Raw genomic sequence first — 24,189 nt, 5'->3', positions numbered from 1 at the left:
GACAGTCACATGATTGCTTTGGCCTCTCTCTGGGTCTTGTTCAAACCAAAGGGGCAAGATACTTGACCTAGGCAGCCCTGCTGGAAATGCATGATAATGGAAAGGGTAAGACACAGATTAAATGAACAGAGGTTTGCTAAATTGTCTTACATCCTTCTGTCCCCAGAAAATGCACAGCCAGTTTTCCAGTCCTGTCTTTGTCCCTATGTATTTGAAATCAGCACTGTTATAATTTATAATGTAGTCAGTTCTCTGTCCTTGCCATAGTGTTTTCTTCATTTTTTTTTTAAGCTTTAAATTAAAAAAGAAAAAAAGAAACCCGAGATTTTGTGTAGCTGCCTGGCCAGTGTGAAGCCAGCAGTGATGCTCTGGCTTTCACATGGAGTAACCTGTTCAGCCCAAGTGAGGCTGGTGAGGGAAGAAGGTAGAGGTGGCATCGTTTGACACATTTATAAGCTCAAAACTGTTAGGTACTTAAACAGAATGTCAGCGGGAATTGTTCTAAAACTAATTCTATCCAGAAATCCATACTGAATGTAAGGCAGCGTTGTTAATGTCTGTTTTATTATGTTTGGTACTTGTAAATTTCTAGCAGCCCTTCCTTTTTTCTAATAGATGAGCTTTGAAACAGATGTTAGCACATTGGTATTTTTTGTGAAACAGAAATGAGTTCCAATGAAGTTCTAATTTTTTTTAAAGTAAAATACTTAAGAATTGATTAAATTTGCTTTTGGCTACTCATGGATATTTGTCTTTCTGGATCTTGAACATAGTAAAGTAACTCTACTCAGTTGTTACTTGGGGTCAGCAATTCCTTTGTGGCTTTTTTGCTTGACGCTAGGTGACTTCAGACTGGAGAAGTCTAATGGGGAAGTGGCTGAGTCCCCTAGTGCTGGAAGAGGAGCATCCGGCTCAACGCGCATCATCACCAGGTTGCGGAATCCTGACAGCAAACTAAGTCAACTGAAGAACCAGCAGGTGGCAGCTGCGGCCCACGAAGCCAATAAACTGTTCAAGGAGGGCAAAGAGGTCTGTTCTGTTTAAAACCAGCACCTATACAAGATGAATCATTTTGATTATTTGACATTAAAAACAAGGGCAAGAAATTTATAAGCCTACTTTTAAATTTTATTTGATCCATTTGTTAAGGGTTATTAGTGGGTGATGAGTAAAAGTGTTATTTAGACTTATATTATGATTGAAAATAAAAACAGGGGCTGGGAATATGACCTACTGGCAAGAGTGCTCACCTCATATACACGAAGCCCTGGGTTTGATTGCTCAGCACCACGTATATAGAAAATGGCTAGAAGTGGCACTGTGGCTCAAGTGTCCAGAGTGCTAGCCTTGAGAAAAAAAAAAAAAAAAAAAAAAGCCAGCGACAGTGCTCAGGCCCTGAGTTCAAGGCCTAGGACTGGCCAAAAAAGAAAATTAAAAAGAAAAGAACAGCTTGCTGTAGTCCATGCAGAGAAATGTTGAAATGTGGATTCTTTACTAGGAGAGCACAGTACCCAGTCCTGACATGAGGATACAAGGATTAAAGTTAGTACTCAGTGTCTCTCCTCCAACCTAGTCAGAGGAGGAAGAAGTGACTGCATCTGTGGCTCCCAGATTTGATAATTATTTACAGGGTATTTAAGCAAGAAGTAACTTTTTAACAGTTGCTTTCAAGTGTTGTTAAAGCATTTCTTTCTGAGGATTTGTCTGCCTGGGCTGGTTTCGAACCTCAGTCTTCAGATTTCTGCCTCCTGAGTAGCTAAGTTTTTAGCTTCTAGCACCTGGCTGAAACTTCATTTTGATCTTCATTTTGAAACTTCATTTTGATGACTTTTTTTTCCTCCCTATTTTTTATTGACAAGGTGATGTACAGAGGGGGTACAGTTACATAATAAGGTAGTAAGTACATTTCTTGTCATATTTGTTACGCCCTCCCTCATTTTTCTTTCCCTTCCCTAGTTCAGATAAGCATATATACAATATCCAGTGTACCAAAATCATATACAATAACCACATGGGGTACGCCAAAGGAAGTTTACCTAGTACATTAAACATAACGACAATAAAATCCTCCTGTTTCTTTCTCTTGGAGTTCATTTTACTTTTTTTTGTTTTTTTCAGACACCCAGACCACACACTGAAAAACTTCCTGAAATACTATTTTCCTAACTATATCAGAATCACTCCAGTATTTTCTCTTGTAGTCTATTTCATAAAAAGTTGAATAAGCCAGGCACCAGTGGCTTACACCTGTAAACCTAGGCACTCAGGCTGAGATCTGAGGATCTCATTTCAAAGCCAGCCCAGGCAGGAAAGTTCATGAGACTTTTATCTCCAGTTAACTGCCAGAAAACCACAAGTGGTGCTGTGGCTCAAGGTGGTAGAGCACTAGCCTTGACAACAATGCTCAGAGATAGCACCTGGGCCCTGAGTTCAAGCCCCACAATCAAAAAAGAAAAGTTGAGTAAGACCTACTATTGATTTCATAATCCACTAAAGAGCTGGGATGAACTTTTTGAAAGTACCATCTTAAAATATCCACTGCTCTTGTACTGAAGCTGGAATAATGAAGGGAGCAGACAGAAATAGAATTCCTAGGAGTTGGTACACATAAGGCCATCCTATATCCCTGAAGCATGGGGCTTTAAACTTGGCATTATATAAGGTGAAGGATTTATGCACTTAGTTTCTTGGTTATTTGAGATTCATGAACATAGTAGTATCTATCATATAATACTTAACAGATATTAGAAAATTTTTTCCTCTGTTCAAGCATATCTGTGTATTAAACAGTTAACTAGCACTTTAAAAAAAAAAGTCTCACTGTATAGCTCAAGATGGCCCTGAGCTTCTTGTGCTACTCTTGTCTCAGCTCTTCTGAATGCTGAGATTATAGGAGTGTACTGGTACACCCAATTCTAGTTTTCATACTTCACAGTTCCGTTATAAAAATATATCTTGTTTAGAATGATTTATTGTAGTTTTTGAAAAACAGTTGGTTCGGCAAAATTTGCATCTTTAACATTAATAATGAGTTCTTTTTGTTTTCTTGGGCAGGTACTGGTAGTTAACTCTCAAGGAGAAATTTCACGGTTGAGCACCAAAAAGGAAGTGGTCATGAAAGGAAATATCAACAATTACTTTAAATTGGGTCAAGAAGGGAAGTATAGAGTGTACCACAATCAGTACTCTACCAATTCATTTGCTTTGAATAAACACCAGCACAGGGAAGATCATGATAAGAGAAGGCATCTTGCACATAAATTCTGCCTGACTCCAGCTGGAGAGTTCAAATGGAATGGTTCTGTCCACGGGTCTAAAGTTCTTACCATATCGACTCTGAGACTGACCATCACCCAGCTAGAAAGCAACATCCCTTCTTCCTTTCTTCATCCCAATTGGGCTTCACACAGGTAGAGGAAACTATGTTTAATTTATTGCTGCAAGCATGCTATATACTTAGGAAATGTTACTGTATCGGTATACTATTATTATTGCATACAATTAAAATTAACATTAAAATGCTCTTATAAGTGAATTAAATGAAGTCATTTTGTACAGCAGACAGGAAGTTAGAGGCATACATGTAGTTGTGAAATACTAAGTCAATGCTAGGATTTGGGTGGTTTTTACCCCTAGAATCAGGTAGAGGCCAGAGTTAAAGAAACATCCTACAAGGCTGAGGAATTGGGAGGTCTAAATGATCTCTGCGATTCCTTCCAGTGTTTAAAATCTATTTCTTTGAGCTAGAAATTTCCACTTCTATTATATTGATGTTTGTCACATAAGGACCCTTTTCATATGTATCCTAAGATGAAGTCATTGTACCTTTAACTTAACATTGGCCAAGTGAAATGACTTTTTTTCTTTTCTTCTGAAATTTAGGGCAAATTGGATCAAGGCAGTTCAGATGTGTAGCAAACCCAGAGAGTTTGCATTGGCATTAGCTATTTTGGAATGTGCAGTCAAACCAGTTGTGATGCTCCCAATATGGCGGGAATCTTTAGGACATACCAGGTGAGTGAATTGAGCCTTGCAAATAGTGGCTGAACTATTCTCTGAAATCCTGGTTAATCAATAATGAAAGTTAATGTGTTCCAAAGATCATTTTAAGGACTTCATTCTCCTTTTTGGTTTCACTAATTCTTATTTATGATTTAAGATTGTAAAGAAGGCCAAAGAGATCAGTTACATAAAAATTAAAAATACTTTTCTGCTGGGCATTGGTGGCTCATGCCTGTTCATGCATGAGATTGAGGATTACAGTTTGAAGCCCTGGGCAGGAAAGTCCATGAAACTCTTTTATCTCCAACTAATCACCAAAAAAAAGCCAGAAGTGGTGATGTGGCTTAAGCAGTAAAGCACCAACCATGACCAAAAAAGCTCAGGGACAGTTATTAAGCTCTCAGTTCAAGCTCCAGGACCAGGACAATTTTTTTTTTAATTTTTAAAATTTTACTTTAAAGTGAAAAACATTTTGCTAGAGTTGAGCGCTTACATATTTGAGAATCCTTTCGGGACTTACATCCCCTTCTAGATTGGGATGTCTGACCAAAGAACATACAGATCTCAAGTAAAATTGTGTGCCATGGGTAATTGATTTTTGGAAACAGATAAATTCTGTGACTTGAAACTTCTGTTTTAGACCTGTTGTTTTTTTTTGGGGGGGGGGGAGCGGGGGTTAGAGGGTGGGGAGCAGTCCTGGGGACTGTCCCTGGCTTCCTTTTCCTCCAGGCTAGCACTCTACCACTTGAGTCACCACACCGCTTCCTGTTTTTGAGTGGTTAATTGGAGGTAAGAGTCTAATGAGGACTTTCCTGCCCAGGCTGGCTTTGAACTGTGATACTCAGATCTAAGCTTCTTGAGTAGGTAGTAGGTAGAATTACAGGTATGAGCCATTGGCACCCAGCAGGATATTTTTTAAGTAGTAAGTTATTATATTTATGAGAAATTCACTAAATTTTTCATACCTAAAAAATGAGAAAATATATCCTGCTCTTTATGTATAAGAATTACTGTCTTGGGACTAGGAATATGGCCTAGTGGTAAAGTGCTTGCCACACATACATGAAACCCTAGGTTCGAATCCTTAGCACTACATATATAGAAAAAGCCAGAAGCGGCACTGTGGTTCAAGTGGTAGAGTGCTAGGCTTGAGAAAAAAGAAGCCAGGGACAGTGCTCAGGCCCTATGTTCAATCCCCAGACTGACTCCCCCCCCCCCAAAAAAATTATTGTCTTGCCAATGTCAGTTATTTTCCTGTTGACATATAAATGAATTTCAGTAGCATTAAAATTTTCTGTAGAGGGCTGGGAATGTGGCCTAGTGGCAGAGTGCTCGCCTCATATACTTGAAGCCCTAGGTTTGATTCCTCAGCACCACATGTATAGAAAACGCCAGAAGTGGTGCTGTGACTCAAGTGGCAGAGTGCTAGCCTTGAGCAAAAAGAAGCCAGGGACAGTGCTCAGGCCCTGAGTTCAAGCTGAAGGACTGGCAAAAAAAATTAAAAAAAAATAATAATAATAAAAAAGAAAAAAATAAACTTTCTGTAGAAATTACAAAATGATTACAAAATTTATTTGGTGTGGTTTTTTTTTTTTTTTTTTTTGGCCAGTCCTGGGCCTTGAACTCAGGGCCTGAGCACTGTCCCTGGCTTCCTTTTGCTCAAGGCTAGCACTCTGCCACTTGAGCCACAGCGCCACTTCTGGCCATTTTCTGTATATGTGGTGCTGGGGAATTGAACCCAGGGCCTCATGTATAGGAGGCAAGCTCTCTTGCCATTAGGCCATATCCCCAGCCCTACAAAATTTATTTGGAAAAGACTGGAAATAAAAAAGATAAATGTAGCCAGGTGCTGATGGCTCACGCCTTTAATCCTAGCTACTCAGGAGGAACTTGGTTCGAAGCCAACCTGGGTAGGAAAATCCATGAGACTCTTATCTCCAATTAACCACCTGAAAACTGAAGTGGTCCTGTGGCTAAGGTGGTAGAGTGCTAGCCTTGAGCTGAAGAGGTCAGGGACAGCGCCCAGGCCCTGAGTTCAAGCCCCATGACCAACCAAAAAAGATAAGATGTGTCCAGATGTGGTAGCACACATATGGGATTCTGGCTCTACAGGAGATGACAAGATCGGGATCCTGGCCACAAAAATAACTAAAGCAGAAAAGAATTGGGGATGTGCCTTAGTGACAGAGCACTGTCTAATTCAAACCCTGAGTTCAAACCCCTGTATTCAAACCCCAGTACCTCCATATCTAGCCTTTGTGTGCAACCTGTTTTATGCTTGTTACTGACTTTTCCAAAGTCACATTTTTTACTATTTGGAATATACATTGCAGTAAATCTACAGGGACAGCAAGGGAACAATGAATGTAAAAAGAGTGGGACATATAATTATCCAATGTATTGGTTGTTGAAAAAAAATTCAATTTATTTTTCTTCTGCCAGTCCTGGCACTTGGACTCAGGGCCTAAGCACTGTCCCTGGCTTCTTTTTGCTCAAAGCTAGCACTCTGCCACTTGAGCCACAACACCTCTTCTGGCCTTTTCTATATATGTGGTGCTGAGGAATCGAACCTAGGGCTTCATGTATACAAGGCAAGCACTGTTGCCACTAGGCCATATTCCCTGCCCCAGAAAGCTTCAACTACTTAACTCTCCTGTATTTTGAAAATGTTTACTGTAAGAAAAGATTCCAGCAACAAAACCTTCAAATTCCTAGGAATAAATGTAACAAGAAATGTTTAGGATCTGTATAAAGTGATCTTTAAAACCTAACTATAGCCAGGTGCTGGTTATTCAAGCCTATAATCCTTGCTGCGCAGGAGGCTGAGATCTGAGATCTAAGTTTGAAGCCCACCCAGGCAGGAAATTTTGTGATACTTTTTTTTTTTTTTTTTTGCCAGTCCTGGGGCTTGGACTCGGGCCTGAGCACTGTCCCTGGCTTCTTTTTGCTCAACCCTAGCATTCTGTCACTTGAGCCACAGTGCCACTTCTGGCCTTTTCTATATATGTGGTGCTGGGGAATCAAACCCAGGGCTTCATGTATATGAGGCAAGCACTCTTGCCACTAGACCATATTCCCAGCCCCTCATGACACTTTTATTTCCAACTAACCACCAAAAAAATAAAGGCAGAAGTAGAGCTGTGGCTAAAGCACTAGAGTGCTAGCCTTGAGCATAAAAGCTCAGGGACAGTACCCAGGCCCTGAGTTCAAGTTCTAGGTCCAGTGGGGTGGGGGAGGTTGGGAGGCTGAAGTGAAGCTGTGGTTTAAATGGTAGAGTGACAGCCTTGAGAGGAGTTCATATACCACTACTTGGTGCTCACTTACATGCATACACACCGTGGAACTGTAGACTTAAAGTATATAGCCCTGTGGATCAGATTTTCTCTCCTTGGGTCATGCATGTCTTAATCAAAAGGATAATATTTTATCTAGGAAAAATGATATGGAAGAATAGTCACAATGAGTAGAAGTAGAACCAGGCATGGTGGTACATACCTAGAGCCCAGCACTTAGGAGGCAGAGGGAAGCAAGAGGATTGTGTGTTGAGCCCATCCTAGGCTGCATAATGACATCCTGTCTCAAAGATGAGTGAACAGGGGCTGGGGATATAGCCTAGTGGCAAGAGTGCCTGCCTCGGATACATGAGGCCCTAGGTTCGATTCCCCAGCACCACATATACAGAAAACGGCCAGAAGCGGCGCTGTGGCTCAAGTGGCAGAGTGCTAGCCTTGAGCGGGAAGAAGCCAGGGACAGTGCTCAGGCCCTGAGTCCAAGGCCCAGGACTGGCCAAAAAAAAAAAAAAAAAAAAGATGAGTGAACAGGTATTATAATGAGCATATTTTGAAAATGCCCTATAGAAGAAACAGAGCAGTGGAGTGGAGTAGACTGGAATTCAGCAATAGATGGAAACATGGGAATTTTCATGGAACATCACACATCAGGAGGAAGAAGCTATGTTTGGGGAAAGTATCACACAGATTTCCGCCCCCCCCCTTTTTTTGTGCCAGTCCTGGGGTTTGAACTCAGGGTCTAAGCATTGTCCTTGGCTTCTTTTTGCTCAAGGCTAACACTCTACCACTTGAGCCACAGTGCCATTTCCAGCCTTTTCTGTTTGTGTGGTACTGAGGAATTGAACCCGAGGCTTCATGCATGCTGGGCAAGCACTCTACTGCGAAGCCACGTTCCCGGCCCCACAGATCCCTTTTTTAGGAAAAAGACACTCAGATTAATGTAGATTAAAAAAAAAAAAAAAGCCAAAAAGCCAAACAACTCAAAAGACATCAAGAAAACATAAATTAATTTAATTTTTTGTTATGATACTTTGTTTTTAAACAGATGTCATAAAAATCCAGATGCCATAGAGGAGAAAAAACGAACATATGTATTTAAAATTGAGTGGAAAAAAATTTGTTATAATCAAACTCAAAAGACAGATGACAAACTGAGGAAAAAAATATTTGCACCACAAATGGAAATTTCCCTTAATTGACAAAGACCTTTGATAAGTGAAAAGGATTAATAGTCCATTACAAACAAGACAAAGGATTTGAACAGGCATTGTACAGACAAATAAATATAAAAGGCTAGTAGACATGAAAACCATTACTTCTCTCATAAGTAAATAATAATGGGGTAGTATATTTTCCCTCTCAGTTGAGCTAGTAGTTTTGGAAGTTTGATACTCTAGTGATGGTGTGACACAACTTGTTGGCTTTGTAGTTGATGCCAAATTGTTCCTCACAATTGTACACTACATGCTACGTTGTATTAAGTGCCACAAACTTTTGGGCTCAGCCACATAGGAGGGATCCCCACTTGTGGATAGGAGACATGTGTTATATGTTGTAACTTTAGTATAATAGCAGAGCTAAAGACCACATGGCCCTGAACCACATGGAGATTACCAAATGAGGTAATGCTCCATTGCTCCATCTCACCATGGAGATGTAGAAGGGACAGTGTCACCTAGTTAGTGCCAGAATTTTCTAAACCGCACTGAACTACCAAGCTACCCTGTGTGCTGCCTCTTCCTGTAAGAATGATTTTGGTGGCATTGTAATAGCACCACAGTTTGCCTCTAACATCATAATCTTAGCAAAGTGCACTTTTGTATTTGGTGATAAGTACAGACAAACTTGCCTTGTAGACAAATGCCAAGAGGCCATACTGAGCACCGATTGCAGCTGTGGGCTCATGGAGTGTCACTGTGACGTGATTGTCCACATAGCACGTTGTTCCTGGCCTCTGTCACTGCTGGACCTGGCTTTTCAGTGTGTCAAGCAGCCCACAAACACTGAGGCATAAAACTTGGTCCTGGCACAGGCCGGTTTTAGTCTAGGACTAAGACTGCCAGCTTGCCCATGTACTGTGCCTCTAGAGCTTGCTTTGTTTCCCAGTTTCAAGAGCGTTGGTAAAGGATGGTGTTTGAGCAAGTAAATTAGCTCCTAGTGGGGACCCCCCAATTGTCTCCTGTAATTTATGAGATCCTAGAGGAACGTTTATAGATTGTGTCTCTGTACTGCTTGTTTGCAGCTAGTGCATGAACCCTCAGCCTGCAGGAGTCCTGTCATTGAGATACAAAGCCTTCTTAAAATTGAGGAGGAAGGAGAGCTAGCTTTGTGTCTTTGTTTTCAGACAGGATCTCACATGTAGTGCAGTCAAACTCCTGATCCTCCTGCCACAGCCCCCCAAGTGCTGGGATTACAGGTGTGGGCTACCATATCTGGCTTATTTTTAATCTTTGTGTTCTGACATGAAATTCAGATTCCAGGGTGTTGTGTGTGTGTGTGTGTGGTCACTGCCCTTTATGTAAATGTGTAGTAGTCAGGTTTGGCAAATGCATGGAAGAAAAATAGGAGGCATGCAGCAAGATAGCATTCCTTGTTTTTGCTATTTTGTACTTCAATTTTTCCTGTTACACTATGGTACTTATACTTATTTTTGACACGTGAGATGGGTTCTGGGGTTATATAACTAACCAGCCTTTGCTTTTGTGCCTAATTTTCAGTGTTGTGTTTTCAACTTTTTGTTTACCTTTTTGAAAGTTAAGTATAACTCAGTTTTTCTGCCTGCATATACTTAGGCTACACAGAATGACATCCATTGAGAGAGAAGAGAAGGAGAAAGTAAAGAAGAAGGAGAAGAAGCAGGAAGAGGAAGAAACAATGCAGCAGGCCACATGGGTGAAGTACACGTTCCCGGTCAAGCACCAGGTAACATAGCCACGGTCCTCCTCAGTTGAGCTGGCCACTTCTGAGACATCTTGTAATTACATACAGTTGTGATGACTTTATCTTTCTGGTTTCATTTTCTTTTTTAGTAGGGAGGACTACCAGTGTCTGAACTCAGGGCCTCACACTTTCACTCACTTTTCTTGCTCACACCTAGCACTCTACCACTGGAGTCACACCTCCACTTCCAGCTTTTTGTTGGTTAATTGGAGATGGAGTCTCAAGGACTTTTCGGCCCGGGCTGTCTTTGAACTCTGATCCTTAGATCTCAGCCTCCTAAATAAGTAGTTAGTATTACAGGTGTGAGCCACTGGTACCATTATAGGCATACATTTCTTTTTTTCTTTTCTTTTTTTGCCAGTCCTGGGCCTGAGCACTGTCCCTGGCTTCTTTTTGCTCAAGGCTAGCACTCTACCACTTGAGCCTCAGTGCCATTTCTGGCTTTTTCTGTTTATGTGGTGCTGAGGAATCGAACCTAGAGCTTCATGTACAGGAGGCAAGTACTCTTGCCACTAGGCCATATTCTCAGCCCAAGCATAGATTTCTTTTAATGGAATATGGATGGAAAACTCTAAATCTGGTTTAACTTTCTCATGTTAGAAAGGATTGATAAATTCCTCCATAAATGTTAGATTCCAAGAACCAAATTAGTTGGTACCTGTAATTTGTTTGACTCTTATTCTTGTTTAACAAGCATGAAATTCCACATGGTTTGTAAGCGTGTTGTCTAACAGCAGTGTTTGCATTTATCCAGGTGTGGAAACAGAAAGGAGAAGAATACAGAGTAACAGGATACGGTGGCTGGAGCTGGATTAGTAAAACTCATGTTTATAGGTTTGTTCCTAAATTGCCAGGCAATACTAATGTGAATTACAGAAAGCCATTAGAAGGAAGTAAGTGGTTGAATTATTTTATGCTATATATAATATTTTAATAGTCATGATAATTTTATGCAGAATAATTTCTGATGTGTTGTTTTCTTAGAAATTCATAGTATATTTTTTATAATTTATACTTCTTTATAATACAGAACCTTGCACTTGGCTAGACAGGTGCTCTACTGCTACTTGATGCACATTTTCCCTTTTCAATTTAATTTTTTAAAATAGAATCTTGTATTTCACTCAGGACAGGACTTGAACAACAATTCTCCTACCTATACCTCATGTAGCTGTACCATAGACCTGTGCCAACACACCTGACTTGTTTTGTCTTACTAACTTTTTGCCTTCTAGCCTCATGTCCTAGCCCTCCCAATCTCTGCTCCCACAGTATCTCAGATTACAGTTGTGGGCCACACCATGCCCAGCGGTTTGGATAAGAACATTTTGCTGAAGTTTTGTGCAAAATTAGTATTGTAGTTTACTGGTTTCTAAAGTTTGAAAGATTTTAACTTAAATAAAGGTTTTAACTTAAATAAAGATTTCATTTACAAATGATAGAAAAAAACTTAATTTATGAAATGAAAGTTAGCCGGGGGCACCAGTAGCTCATGCCTATAATCCTAACTACTCAGGAGGCTGAGATCTGAGGATCACAGTTAAAAGCCAGCCCAGGTGAGAAAGTCTGTGAGACTCTTATCTCCATTTACCCACCAGAAAACTGGAAGTGGTGCTATGGCTCAAGTGGTAGAGCATTAGCCTGAGCTGAAGAGGTCAGCAACAGTACCCGGGCCCTGAGTTCAAGCCCCAGGACTGACAAAAATACAAAACACAAAAGTAATAACCACCTGATTGGTTTGTTTTGCAAAGTCAAAATTCTGTACTAAGCTGGGTGTCTTGGCTTATGCCTGTAATCCTAACTAGTCAGAGGCTGCACTCTGAGGATTGTGGTTCATAGCCAGCCTGGGCAGGAAAGTCTGTACAACTCTTATCTCCAGGTACCCATAATAAAGCTGGAGGTGGAGCTGTGTGGCTCAAGTGGTAGAGCATTAGCCCAGTGCACAAAATGTCAAGGACAGTGCCCAGGCCAAGTTCAAGCCCCAGAACTGGCACCAAAAATAACAACAAAAAATCCATATACTAGTTCACTAATTAAGTCACATATCTGGTAAGCTCATTCTTCCTGAAATAACAAATCCAGAAAAGAAGTGGCACCGGTTTCCAGCATACTGTCATGGACTAGAGCTGTTGATTGAGATTTTTCTCATGACTAACCAAGTGTTAGTATATAGATTCATTAGAAGTGGCCTTTTAAGAGACCAAAGAGTTTCAAATTTCTTTCATTTTTTCTTTTTCTGGCAGAAATCAGGACTCAGTTCCGGAGGCTTTCATTTATTGGCTAGTCTTGTAATTGAACCATGCCTCCAACCCCTCAAATTTGTAAAGATTAATTACTTCACAGATTGACACACTGAGCACATGGATAGGGGAGGTAGACCCCTGGCCAGAACACATGTCTTCTGTAGCTGTTTTTGCTGTCTGCCATGTGACCTTTTTCTATCTAAGAAACTTGCTAATTGAGGCTGTGTTATATTCATCCCTATGAAACCTCTATGAGCACATGTCTAGTATAAAATAATTGTGTATTCGCCTAGTGATCACCCTTGGCTTCTTTCTGACTGGTTTACTGAAGTTGTTGCTATTGGAAAGTTGTTACTGGTTTATCTTAAATAGGAAAAATAGGTATTTACAAGACTCACTATGTCATATGGCTAGGAGTATCTTGGACATACCAATGTTTATTTCTCTTTGGGAACTAGCAGTAGTCAGCACTCAGTTCTGTTATCTATTATATTCATCTCAAATGGCCCTTATAATACCTTCCAACAGAGCACTATAAGATTCTTTTATACTGTTTCATTCTTTTATTACTGATTCACCTCATGTAGCACTTAGAATTATAGAGAGCTATAGGAGCTCTTTGTTTAATTGTTTTGGCCTGGCCTTGACCTATATGATAAAATCTAGCTGATCAATATACATATTATTTATGTTTGCCAGACTTATTTTAAATTCACTTTTCTTAGCACAGTGTTGTCCATTGTTCAGATCCTGGGCTTTTCTCTTTAAGTAGTGAGTGGTCTTTTTCAGCTCTGCCTCCCAAATGGTGGCAGGGAAGAAAGCACAGTCTGTATGCTTTATAAAATGGAAACCACAATAGGGCCCTAGTGGTTCATGCCTGTAATCCCAGCTACTTAGAAGGCTGAGATCTAAAGAACTTATTTCAGAGCCAGCCTAGGCAGGATAGCCTATGAATCACTTAGCTGCAATTAGCCATCAAAAAGCCAGAAGTGGAGCTTTAGCCCAAGTAGTAGACCACTAGCCTTGAGCCACAAAAGCTCAGGAACAGCTCCCAGGCCCTAAGGTCAAGCCCCAAGACCAGTGTGTATATGAACATGCACATTCACATTACACAGTGACTGTAGCAATAGCCACTGGTTAATGTCAGACCTGTTAGTTACTGCAGAAATGGCTACCTTGTTCTGATGCCGAGGAGGACCACTGCAGTTCCAGGAACTTCAGCTCAGGGCATTTGCACATGTTAGTCAAGAACTCTGTTACTAAGATGCACCCCCCAGCCCAAGGAAGCCCTTTAATACAGAGAAACCCAAATATTTCATAGTTAGCTGTTTAAAATACCAGGACTTTTAATGCTTTCAGAAGAAGAACATCACCAGCATATAAAGTGTTTTGTTGGGACTGGGAATATGGCCTAGTGGTAAAGTGCTCATATACGTGAAGCCCTGGGTTTGATTCCTCAGCACCACATATATAGAAAAAAGCTGAAAGTGGCACTGTGGCTCAAGTGGTAGAGTGCTAGTCTTGAGCAAAAACAATCCAGGGGCAGTGCTCAGGCCCTGAGTTTAAGCCCCAGGACTGCCCCCCCCCCAAAAAAAAGTGTTTTGTTTTGTTTTGTTTTCCCAGCAAGGAAGGTTAAGAAAGGATAATTGTACCTTCAACTTTGGTTGTAATGAAAAATAATGATATTTACTTACTAGAAAATACTTGATTATTTCTACTAAACTAGATATATATAGTTAATTTCTAGTATTTAATATATATGTATATAATTGTTATTTGTGATTCTTTTTAGCAAAAAATAATGTAGATGAAAATATGGATGAATCAGATAAACAAAAAGGTTTGCAGAGTCCAAAAAAAACAAAAGCAGGGTCTGATTGTGAAAAAAGAGATTGTGCTAAAGAAGCAGGTCAGAGTGAAGTGGATATGTCAAAGACTACTGAGAAGGATGAAGGTAAGGAGAGTCCATGAGGAGGGCAGCCTAGGCATTATAGGAATACACTGCCTCCAGTTTCCACCACAGCAAAGGCACTCATCCTTCTGGTGACAGCTTTATTAGAAAACTGGATTCGTGTCATATACAGTTCACTGAGCTAATGTGAACACCATTACAGAGTCACAGGTTGTTAGCCTGTGAAGTTTCTGAAATGGTTTAAATAGGTCATGGACAGGTTAAACATTTGTAAAAGGTTAAAAAACACATATTCTGAGCTGGGAATCTATATAGCCTAGTGGTAAAATGCTCACCTAGTGGTAAAGTGCTCACCTTGTATACATGAAGCCCTGCGTTCGATTCCTCAGCAGCACATATATAGAAAAAGCCAGAAGTGGGACTGTGGCTCAAGTGGCAGAGTGCTAGCCTTGAGCAAAAAGAAACCAGGGACAGTGCTCAGGCCCTGAGTTCAAGCCCCAGGACTGGCAACAAAACAAAACAAAAAAACACATATACCAACTTACTTACTCTAATGCACACTCCACTTTTTACCAAAGATAATATTAAGTTTCTCAAAAGGTTAAACATGGAGTTCTCATATAATCTTCACAGTCAACGTTAAAACATTTTCATCACCTCAAAGTGAAACCTCTTATTCACAGGCAGTCACCTTGCAGTCCTTCCCAGATGCTTCCAGCCTACCAGTCTCTTCTCTGTCCATATGCATTTATGTGTTGTCAACATTTCATTCCAGTGTCATTAGGCAGTATGTTGTCCTGTGGCTGACTTCTTTCACTGAGTGTAGTAGTGTTCTCAAGGTTTATGCATATTATAACATATCAGTACTTTGTTATTTCCAAATAGTATTTTATTATTATTTCATACTAGTCCATATCAGAGCTGTATCTGCTTCTTAGCTATCAACCAAACAAGGCTTTGTTTTTTTTTGGCCAGTCCTGGGGCTTAGACTCAGGGCCTGAGCACTGTCCCTGGCTTCTTCTTGCTCAAGGCTAGCACTCTGCCACTTGAGCCACAGCGCCACTTCTGGCCATTTTCTGTATATGTGGTGCTGGGGAATTGAACCCAGGGCCTCATGTATATGTGGCAAGCACTCTTGCCACTAGGCCATATCCCCAGCCCCTAGGCTTTGTATTTTTTTTTTGTTTTTTGTAGATTTATGGTTTTGCTTCTCAGAGATAGATCTAGGAATAAAATTTACTAGATTGTATGACAGCTTTTGAGAAACTTACCTTTTGTAAAAAGGAGTATTTTAGAATAAATTGGAATATGTATTTTTAACCTTTTATAATGTTTAACCCTGTCCATGATCTATTTCTAATCACTTCAGAAACTTCAAGCCAGACAGCAGTGGCTCCTTTAATCCTAGCTCCTCAGGAGGCTGAGATCTGAGGATCATAGTTCAAAGCAAGCCTAGAAATTCCATGACACTTGTATCTCTGTTTAACCACTCAAAAACCAGAGTTGTGCTGTGGCTCAAAGTGGTAGAGTGCTAGCCTTGAGCAAAACAGCTCAGGGACAGCACCCAGGTTGTGAGCCCCACAAGTGAGGAAAGAAAGAAACCTCAAAAAGTATATGCTTTCCCTCCCCCCTCCCCCAAGTCCTAGGACTTGAACTCAGGGTCTGGGTGCTATTCCTGAGTCTCTTTGTGCTCAAGGATAGCACTCTCTCACTTGAGCCATATAGCCATTGCTGGCTTTTTTGAGTAGTATATTGGAAATACGAGTGTCATGAAAACTTTCCTGCCCAGGCTGGCTTTGAACTACAATCCTCAGATCTCAGCCTCCTGAGTATCTAGGCTTACAGGCATGAACTACTGGCACCGGCTCCATGAGACTATTTTTTTTGTTAGTCGTGAGGCTTGAACTCTAGGCCTGAGCACTGTCCCTGAGTTACTTTTGCTCAAGCCATGGCACCACTTCTAGTTTTCTGGTGATTAATTGGAGATAAGTCTCATATACTTTCCTGCCCAGGCTGACTTTGAACCATGATCCTCGGATCTCAAACTCCTGAGTAGCTAGGATTACAGGTGTGAGCCACCAGCACCCAGCTTCCCCTTGAGACTCTTATCTCCAATTAACTACCAAAAAGTTAAAGTGGAGCTGTGGTTCAAGTAGTAGAGCACCAGCCTTGAACAATTACTCAGGGACTAGCTCCCAGGCCTTGAATTCAAACCACAGAAGTGACACAAAAATTAATATTTTATATATGTATAATTTATATTATATATGTGCATATGTATATTGTTTCACAAATCCCTCATTTCAGAGTAAAAATTACATTTCTGTAAATATCTTTGTTTCACAGATGTGAAGGAACTGTTTGATTGTGAGAATGATAAATCCTTCAATGAAGAAGCAATGGAAGTGGATCAGGAGGAGGAGAAAGCAGACTCACATGTAAATTCTCAGGAAAGCTCCCCTGTCGATGTGATCAATGTCAGTGAGGGCTTTCACCTAAGGACTAGTTACAAAAAGAAAATCAAATCATCCAAACTAGATGGGCTTCTTGAAAGGCGAATTAAGCAGTTCACAATGGATGAAAAACAGCGCCTGGAAAAGATTAAGTTGGAGGGTGGAATTATGGATTCCGGAAAGTCTTCTACAACTTCCTTGAGAGATCTCTGTGATTCACCCATCATAACCAAAGTGAAAGAAGAGTGTCAAAATGACTTGCTTAGAGAAGAACCAAGCCCAATTGTAAATAAAGAGAAGTGTGAGGAGTCAATTCAGGGATGTTCACAAAGTGATTCCTCAGCTCTGGACATCAGTGATTCTAGTCTTAGCCCAAGCAAACCATATTCAAAACGTCGCCTGTTAGATGATGTCTCCGTTCGGACTATGGGGACAAATTACCAGAAACAAAATTCTGTTGAAAATGACATAGATGAGAGTCTCTCTGAAAGCACCGATAAAAGCCAGGAACACAGCAAAAGCAAAACAAAAGGAGGGGCTTTTTTCATGGACGTCTCTAAACCAGCCAGAACAGATGATAGTGGTACTTTGAGGTTTAAGAACAGAAAACCACTCCTAGAGGAGGAGAATGACAACTTTATTTCTTCTTCTGAGAGCGCTTTACTTCCATCAGGACCTAAAAATACCAGCAACAGAGATGCCCCATCACTCTCAAAAGCAATGGACTTTGATGGGAAACTAGAGTGTGATGAATATAATAACAGCACTTTGGAAAATAGTTCTGATACTATGTCTATTCAGGATAGTAGTGAAGAAGATATGGTTGTTCAGAACAGTGGTGAAAGTATTTCGGAACAGTTCCTAACTCCAGAACAAGATATTGAAAGTCCAGAGCCATTGAGATGTGAATTGGTTTCAAATTCAAAGTCCACTGGAAACTGTGATGGCAGGCTACAGGGCAAGGCAATGGAAGCAAATGGGAAAAAAATAAGCCAGCAGCAGAGATTAGAGGAGAGACCAATGAATAAATGTGCTGACCAAGCAAATCTCAAAAATACCACTGATAAAAGGAATAGTGAAAATCGAGAATCTGAAAGGAAAGGACAAAAAAGTACCTTTCAAATAAATGGAAAAGATAAGAAAGCTAAGGTATGTTCGAAAGGTGAATGCTTGAAGGAAATCCCTGAAAGCAAAGTAGTGAGTGGCAATGTTGAATCCAGAGTTAATAATGTAAATAAAATAATCCCTGAAAATGATATTAAGCCTTTGACTGTTAAAGAGTCTGCTGTGAAGCCTTTCATTAATGGTGATGTCATCATGGAAGAGCTGAATGAAAAAAACAATTCAGAAACCAATTCACGTGTCCTGAGTTCCTTAGATACTGAAGGTAATTACCAAGAGAGTCTCAAGAGCCTACCACCAACCAAAGAGCCTGACAGTACGCAGATGACGCCTCCATCCTCTTGCCCAGAAAGCAATTCATTTAATCAGATAGAAGATATGGAAGTGGAGACCCCAGAAGTGAAGAAAGTTACTCCATCCCCAATCACTTCTGGAGAGGAGTCCAACCTCAGTAATGATTTCACGGATGAAAATGGGCTGCCCACCCACAAAGCCGAAAACATCAATGGAGATTCCAAAAGAAAAACGGTCATCACGGAAGTTACCACCACGACATCCACGGTTGCCACGGAATCAAAGACTGTGATCAAGGTAGCAAAAGGCGATAAGCAAACTGTGGTGTCTTCTACAGAAAATTGTGCCAAATCCACAGTCACTACCACTACCACAACAGTCACCAAGCTGTCCACTCCCTCCACAGACAGCACGGAGGACATCATCTCTGTGAAGGAGCAGAGCAAAACCGTGGTCACCACAACCGTGACAGACTCCCTGACCACCGCAGGAGGCACACTGGTGACAGCCATGACAGTCAGCAAGGAGTATTCCACAAGGGACAAAGTGAAACTGACAAAGTTTTCAAGACCGAAGAAGGCTCGCTCAGGTACAGCTTTGCCATCCTACAGGAAGTTTATCACCAAGAGCAGCAAGAAGAGCATATTTGTCTTGCCCAATGATGACTTAAAAAAGTTAGCCAGAAAAGGAGGAATTCGAGAAGTCCCTTACTTTAATTACAATGCGAAACCTGCATTGGATATATGGCCATATCCTTCTCCTAGACCAACCTTTGGGATCACTTGGAGGTATGTATTTTAAAATGTATTTGCCAGGATGGGAAGTTTCCAAAGAATACTCTCTCATTTTTAATAAGGTGAGATAATTGAACGGAGACAGAAAGGCATGTGTTTAATGAGCAAAGTTGGTCATAGAAATAAGATACAGAAAGCTTCCAGCTTGGCCAGTTGGTAGATACCAAAGTTGGTTTAGAAAAAAAAAATGCATTGAAAGACTTGATGTGTAAAGGAATCCTTTAAATTCAATTTTAAATTTTAACTTTTCTAAGATATAAGGAACCTGTCATTCCTAGCGTGCTGTGTGCAAGTTATTGCTGCTTTGTTTGTTCAGGGAATAAGATAACCACAAAATTGGGTTGGGATTAATACCAACTTTCTGGAATGTTTGTATTTTATTTCTATTAGGTAGGTGCTCATAACAATGTAAAAATAAGGAAACATTGATATTTCTTAAAATTCAATATAATGTGAAAATCTTCTGTAGCTTATGTGCATGATAAACTTGCATTTTGGATTCTCTGTTATTTATGTTAAAAAAAAAAGTAGACTCTACAATTGCTTAGGAATATTCTGGAACCCAGAAATACTCCTAGTTTAAAATTTTCTGGGCACTTTAGATTCAGGGGACAAATCTAAGTATATAGTATTGGCAGCTGTAAAGTGACCATAGAAATTCTTCCCTAGATGTGTAGCAATTTGCCTTTGCCTACACAGAGGCAAAGTTAGAAGGCCTGGTTTCCTAAATCCCAGTCTGCTTTGTTGTCATCTTCCACCTATCTGTCCTTGCCTTATCTTTTTTAATGTCTGTCTCTCTCTTCACCCTTATAACTGGAGGTAGGACATAAGCATGAGAATGTGTAAGGGTCTGGGGAGCGTGTGTGGAAAGCAGGCTCAGTCTTAGTGGTAGATTGCTTTGGCTAGATTCCTAAGCTTATTGTCGGAGGTTACTGAGCAGATTTCATTTCTCGTAAAACTTTGATTTTGGTGTGTCTTTTAATGTGTTTCCAGTTTCTTGAAAGTCACACTTTTTTGTGTGTCCTTTATATTGTAGTCAGCTAACATCAGAAAAGACCAAACAAGAATGTAAATAAGTGCTCTCTGTAGAGGAATTAATTTACTGATCCAACCAATCATAGTTTGTATGAGCAAGTTTTATTTTTATAACTCATCATTTAATTTGAAGTAAAATATCATCACTCCATTACACATGCAGTAGAGACAGCTGAAAAGTACAATTTCTCTGCAGGGCCTGCAATGAAGGATTTGCAGAATCCTGCAGGGAATCAAGGAATTCTTCATTACAGTTCATGGATTTGTAGGATTACTCTGCACTTTTCTGCTTTCTTCATTGAGAGCGGTCCCAAAATGTATCCTTGACTGTCCTGCAGGTAACTTCTTTCCCACTGGAAAAGTTACTGTGTACAAATACTCTTAATTAAAAATGACCTGGCAGTTGCTGAGGCTGGCCCTTCTGCTCTTTTCTGTTGGGGAGTGGAAGGTAGACTGAACTGGGAAGTGCTGCTCTTACAATTTGCCAGCTCTCACGCAGTGCTCAGTGTCCTTCTGTGCACAGCTGGGTTTCAGGAGCCTTGTGTTGTATTGTATGCTATGTACTGTGCACAATTTGTACCTGTTTCTCATTTTTAATGGAAAGAAAGACTTTCCTGTATGTTTTTGATAATTGCCTTCAGATATATGCTAACATCTTAATTTGCTAAAGTTGAGGTAAATAAAATACCTTCTGTCTAAGAGAGGTATGGGTAAATGTGTGTGTTCTTCATTTTGGAATACACTTTTTAAAAAGCATACCTATGAAGTGCATTTTTATACTCACACTTAAACAAAGTATGTTTGTTCCTTAGAGTAGGAACTAAGAATTCCACAGACACATGTATGATATGATATTTTAAAAATATTTATTCTGGGGGTCTCACTATATTGCCCAGACTGGTCCCCAATTCTTGGCTCCTTGTGCCTCAGCCCCTCAGTTGCTGGGAGTATAGGTGTGCCCAGCTGCATGTGTGAGTTTTATTAATCTTAGAGTTGAGCACTATGGGAAAGTGAAGTTTGTCTCATAGACACAGAACTTTGACCACACACTGCCACTTACCCTTTCCCAAGCCTTTCCTCTGTGTTTCATGATCACTTTGACCTGGTAATCTCCATAGTGCTGCCAGAAGAAGCTTGTAACATTTCACTCTGTCCTGTGGTTATTCTGTGGATGACTACCCAATAGCAGAATATCCTACTCTTCTTTGGTCGGGGCAGCACATTTTTGATTCTGCCTTCCTCTCTCAGGCCAGCCTCATCTCTATCTGTACCTCCACAATCCTGCCCCGCAGACATAGCACATTGGATGTGGTGTAGACGGGTGTGTGCTCTTCAACATTGCTTCTAAGCATTTCTGTACCCCTTGCCCTCAACCAGCCCTCCTTGCCCCTTGCCCAGCACGCACCCTTAACTTGTCCTTTTAGTTGATACCAAGCCTCTGATCTCTGTCCCCAAGCTAGGTCAGATGTCCCTCTCTTGTACTTGGAACACAGAAACAGATTCTAATTCACTGATGTGTCTCCAGATCTTTTCACATAGTCTGCCACATAGACTGCACTCAGCTGTGTTCTGAACAGATGACTGGATGAGCAAGCTGATGATCTAGGTGATGTGTTTCTCCCTGGTGAGGTTATTGTGTGAACATAGAGAGCAGATGAGACGAGTGAATGCGAATGAACTTGTCTTTACACATAAGTCTCCATTTGCTTTCTCCATGTGAGCCAAGTTCCCTAAGGATTCCTTTAGGGTGTGGTCTGAAAGGGAGACTTTATCCCTCTCAGGACATCCCTGCACTTTGTGTTTCCCCACTAATAGAAGAGCTGCTCTGTGCCTGTCTGAGGATGCACCCAGAGAGAACATAGCATAATGTGTCAACGTAGGGGTAGAACCTTAGGAAGATGCAGCAACGTCTTAGCTAGAGCTTTGTCTTTTTCACATGGTTCCCTTTTCTAACTTAATGCTGATAGAAGGAAGTATTGTCCTTCAAATGCTAGTTGCCTGCAGATTTACTGTCTACCGAGCTGGAGGTATGGCTCAAGTGGTAGAGTGCTTGCCTAGCATGGAAGGTTCTAGTTCAGTCTCCAGTAACACACCGACATATACCATCTGTCTTTATTTTTTTCCCCCAGTCCTGGGGCTTGAACTTAAGGCCTGAGCACTGTCCCTGGCTTCTTTTTGCTCAAGCCTAGCATTCTACCACTTGAGCCACAGTGCACTTCTGGCTTTTTCTATATATGTGGTGCTGAGGAATCAAATCCAGGGTGTCATGTATTCGAGGCAAGCACTCTACCACTAGGCCATATTCCCAGCCCTGTCTGTCTCTATTAATGAAAGAAATCACTTTGATTTTGTAGACTTTCCTACATTGCAATCAGCTAGCATATTCATTTATATAGAGTCAAACTATCAATTGCTTGTTATCCAAAAGTCCTAGTATAGAATTGACAGCCTACGGATCCTTTAAAATGCATTCTGGTGCTGGATGCTGGTGGCTCAAAGTGGTAGAGCACTAGCCTTGAGCAAAAAAGCACCGAGACAGCTCCCAGGCCCAGAGTTGAAGCCCCATGATCAACCAAAAAAAATTCTAGTGAGGTATATTTCAGGGCATTTACCCACTGCAGTTGAGTAAATTCATTTGAAACTGATTTTAGCTTTGAAGAACAGAGAAACAATTCAGTAACTTCACACTATGCTGCTTATGTCTGAAGGGAAAAACAAACATTTCTGATTAGTAACTGATTTAGCATTGTCCTTTTTCTAATGTTTCACTGCTCATTATAGGACCCCTAAATTGCACTAACATTGTTAGATGGTATTATTCAGCATCTAGTACTTGATGTTTTCTAGAACCACTATTTGGATACAGAGTTTTCTTCCCACTGGGAAAGGTCTTCCTACATTTGCAAAGTATTCAGGTTTAATTTTGCTTTTTAAGAAGAAATAAACAAGCTTGGCACTGGTGGCTCACATCTGTAATCCTAGCTACAAAGGGGACTGAGATCTGAGAATTGAGGTTTGAAAAGCCAGCCAGGGAAGACAATTCTATAAGACTCTTATCTCCACTTAGCCAGAAAAAAAGATGGAAGTGAGATGAACTTGAGTGAAAAAGCCAAATAAGGGGGCCTTGATTTCAAGCCCCAGTGTTAGATAAAACGTTTTCAGATTTTTCTGTTGCAGCCCAAATCAGTCAAAACTTCTGTAGCTGCTTTTAAAAACAATTTATTTGTTCTTGTTTATACTTTAACTTGTATTTTGGAGATGAATTAATTTGTGAAATCTTCATAAATTGTTACCATTTCAACTTTACAGTGAAACATGCTTATTACTGTGCATATTTATGTGACATTCAAAATGAAAATAGACCCTTTAAAATTGTCAGGTACAAGTTGTATCTAGGAACAAAAAGTTCTTTGAAGGAACATATAATGTTAGAATCTTACAACACCATATTATGAGCTAGGCGCTTGCTGGTGGCTCACACCTGTACTCCTAGCTACTAAGGGGGCTGAAACCAGAGGATTGCCAGCCCAGACAGGAAAGTCCATGATATTCTTAACCTGGCAATGGCACTGTGGCACCCAGGCCCCAAGTTCTAGCCCCACAACTGACCTTGAAAAAAAAAAAAAAGACAAAACTTACTATAAATGCTTAAGTCATAATGAAGGTAAAGACAAAATCTTTCAATTGAGGAAAGAAGAGAAAGGATAGAGGGAAGACCAGCAATGGAGAGAGAAGGATGGGAGGCACAGAGATGGAAATAGAAAATGTATGTTTGTATGCGCATCTTGAGAGAAAGAGAGGTTTACTTGGTCCGATCTTTCAGGTACAGGCTTCAGACGGTGAAGTCCCTTGCGGGAGTGAGCCTGATGTTGCGGTTACTGTGGGCCAGCCTGAGATGGGATGACATGGCAGCCAAGGCTCCACCAGGAGGAGGGACTACACGGACAGGTAAGGGGGTTGAGTTTTAAGGATAATGTCACTTGACTGGTTGGTTACCCATTTTAGTTAGCATCTTTTTAAAAAATTGTTATAAAGGTGATGTATAGAGGGGTTACAGTTATATAAGTCAGGTAAAGAGTACATTTGTTTTAAACAGTGTCACCT

The 24,189-nt window shown here is 40.6% G+C and overlaps 1 protein-coding gene across 10 annotated transcripts in view; it reads left to right on the top strand.

The window, feature by feature from the left end:
* Bptf (bromodomain PHD finger transcription factor) overlaps positions 1 to 24,189 on the top strand; it is a 113,206-nt gene that overhangs the window by 48,598 nt on the left and 40,419 nt on the right. For all 10 annotated transcript variants that reach the window (XM_048366981.1, XM_048366979.1, XM_048366977.1 and 7 more), the window contains 8 exons: positions 842 to 1,029; positions 3,055 to 3,410; positions 3,883 to 4,014; positions 10,085 to 10,214; positions 10,987 to 11,125; positions 14,268 to 14,429; positions 16,734 to 19,044; positions 23,909 to 24,033. In XM_048366981.1, coding sequence (XP_048222938.1) covers positions 842 to 1,029; positions 3,055 to 3,410; positions 3,883 to 4,014; positions 10,085 to 10,214; positions 10,987 to 11,125; positions 14,268 to 14,429; positions 16,734 to 19,044; positions 23,909 to 24,033 — 3,543 coding nt within the window. The remainder of the gene's footprint in view (positions 1 to 841; positions 1,030 to 3,054; positions 3,411 to 3,882; positions 4,015 to 10,084; positions 10,215 to 10,986; positions 11,126 to 14,267; positions 14,430 to 16,733; positions 19,045 to 23,908; positions 24,034 to 24,189) is intronic.

The sequence above is a fragment of the Perognathus longimembris genome, chromosome 17, assembly GCF_023159225.1.
Source record: "Perognathus longimembris pacificus isolate PPM17 chromosome 17, ASM2315922v1, whole genome shotgun sequence".
In the NCBI taxonomy this organism is placed as follows: Eukaryota; Metazoa; Chordata; class Mammalia; order Rodentia; family Heteromyidae; genus Perognathus; species Perognathus longimembris.
Note: the sequence above shows the minus strand (reverse complement) of the source record. Positions and strands in the feature narration are given on the sequence as shown.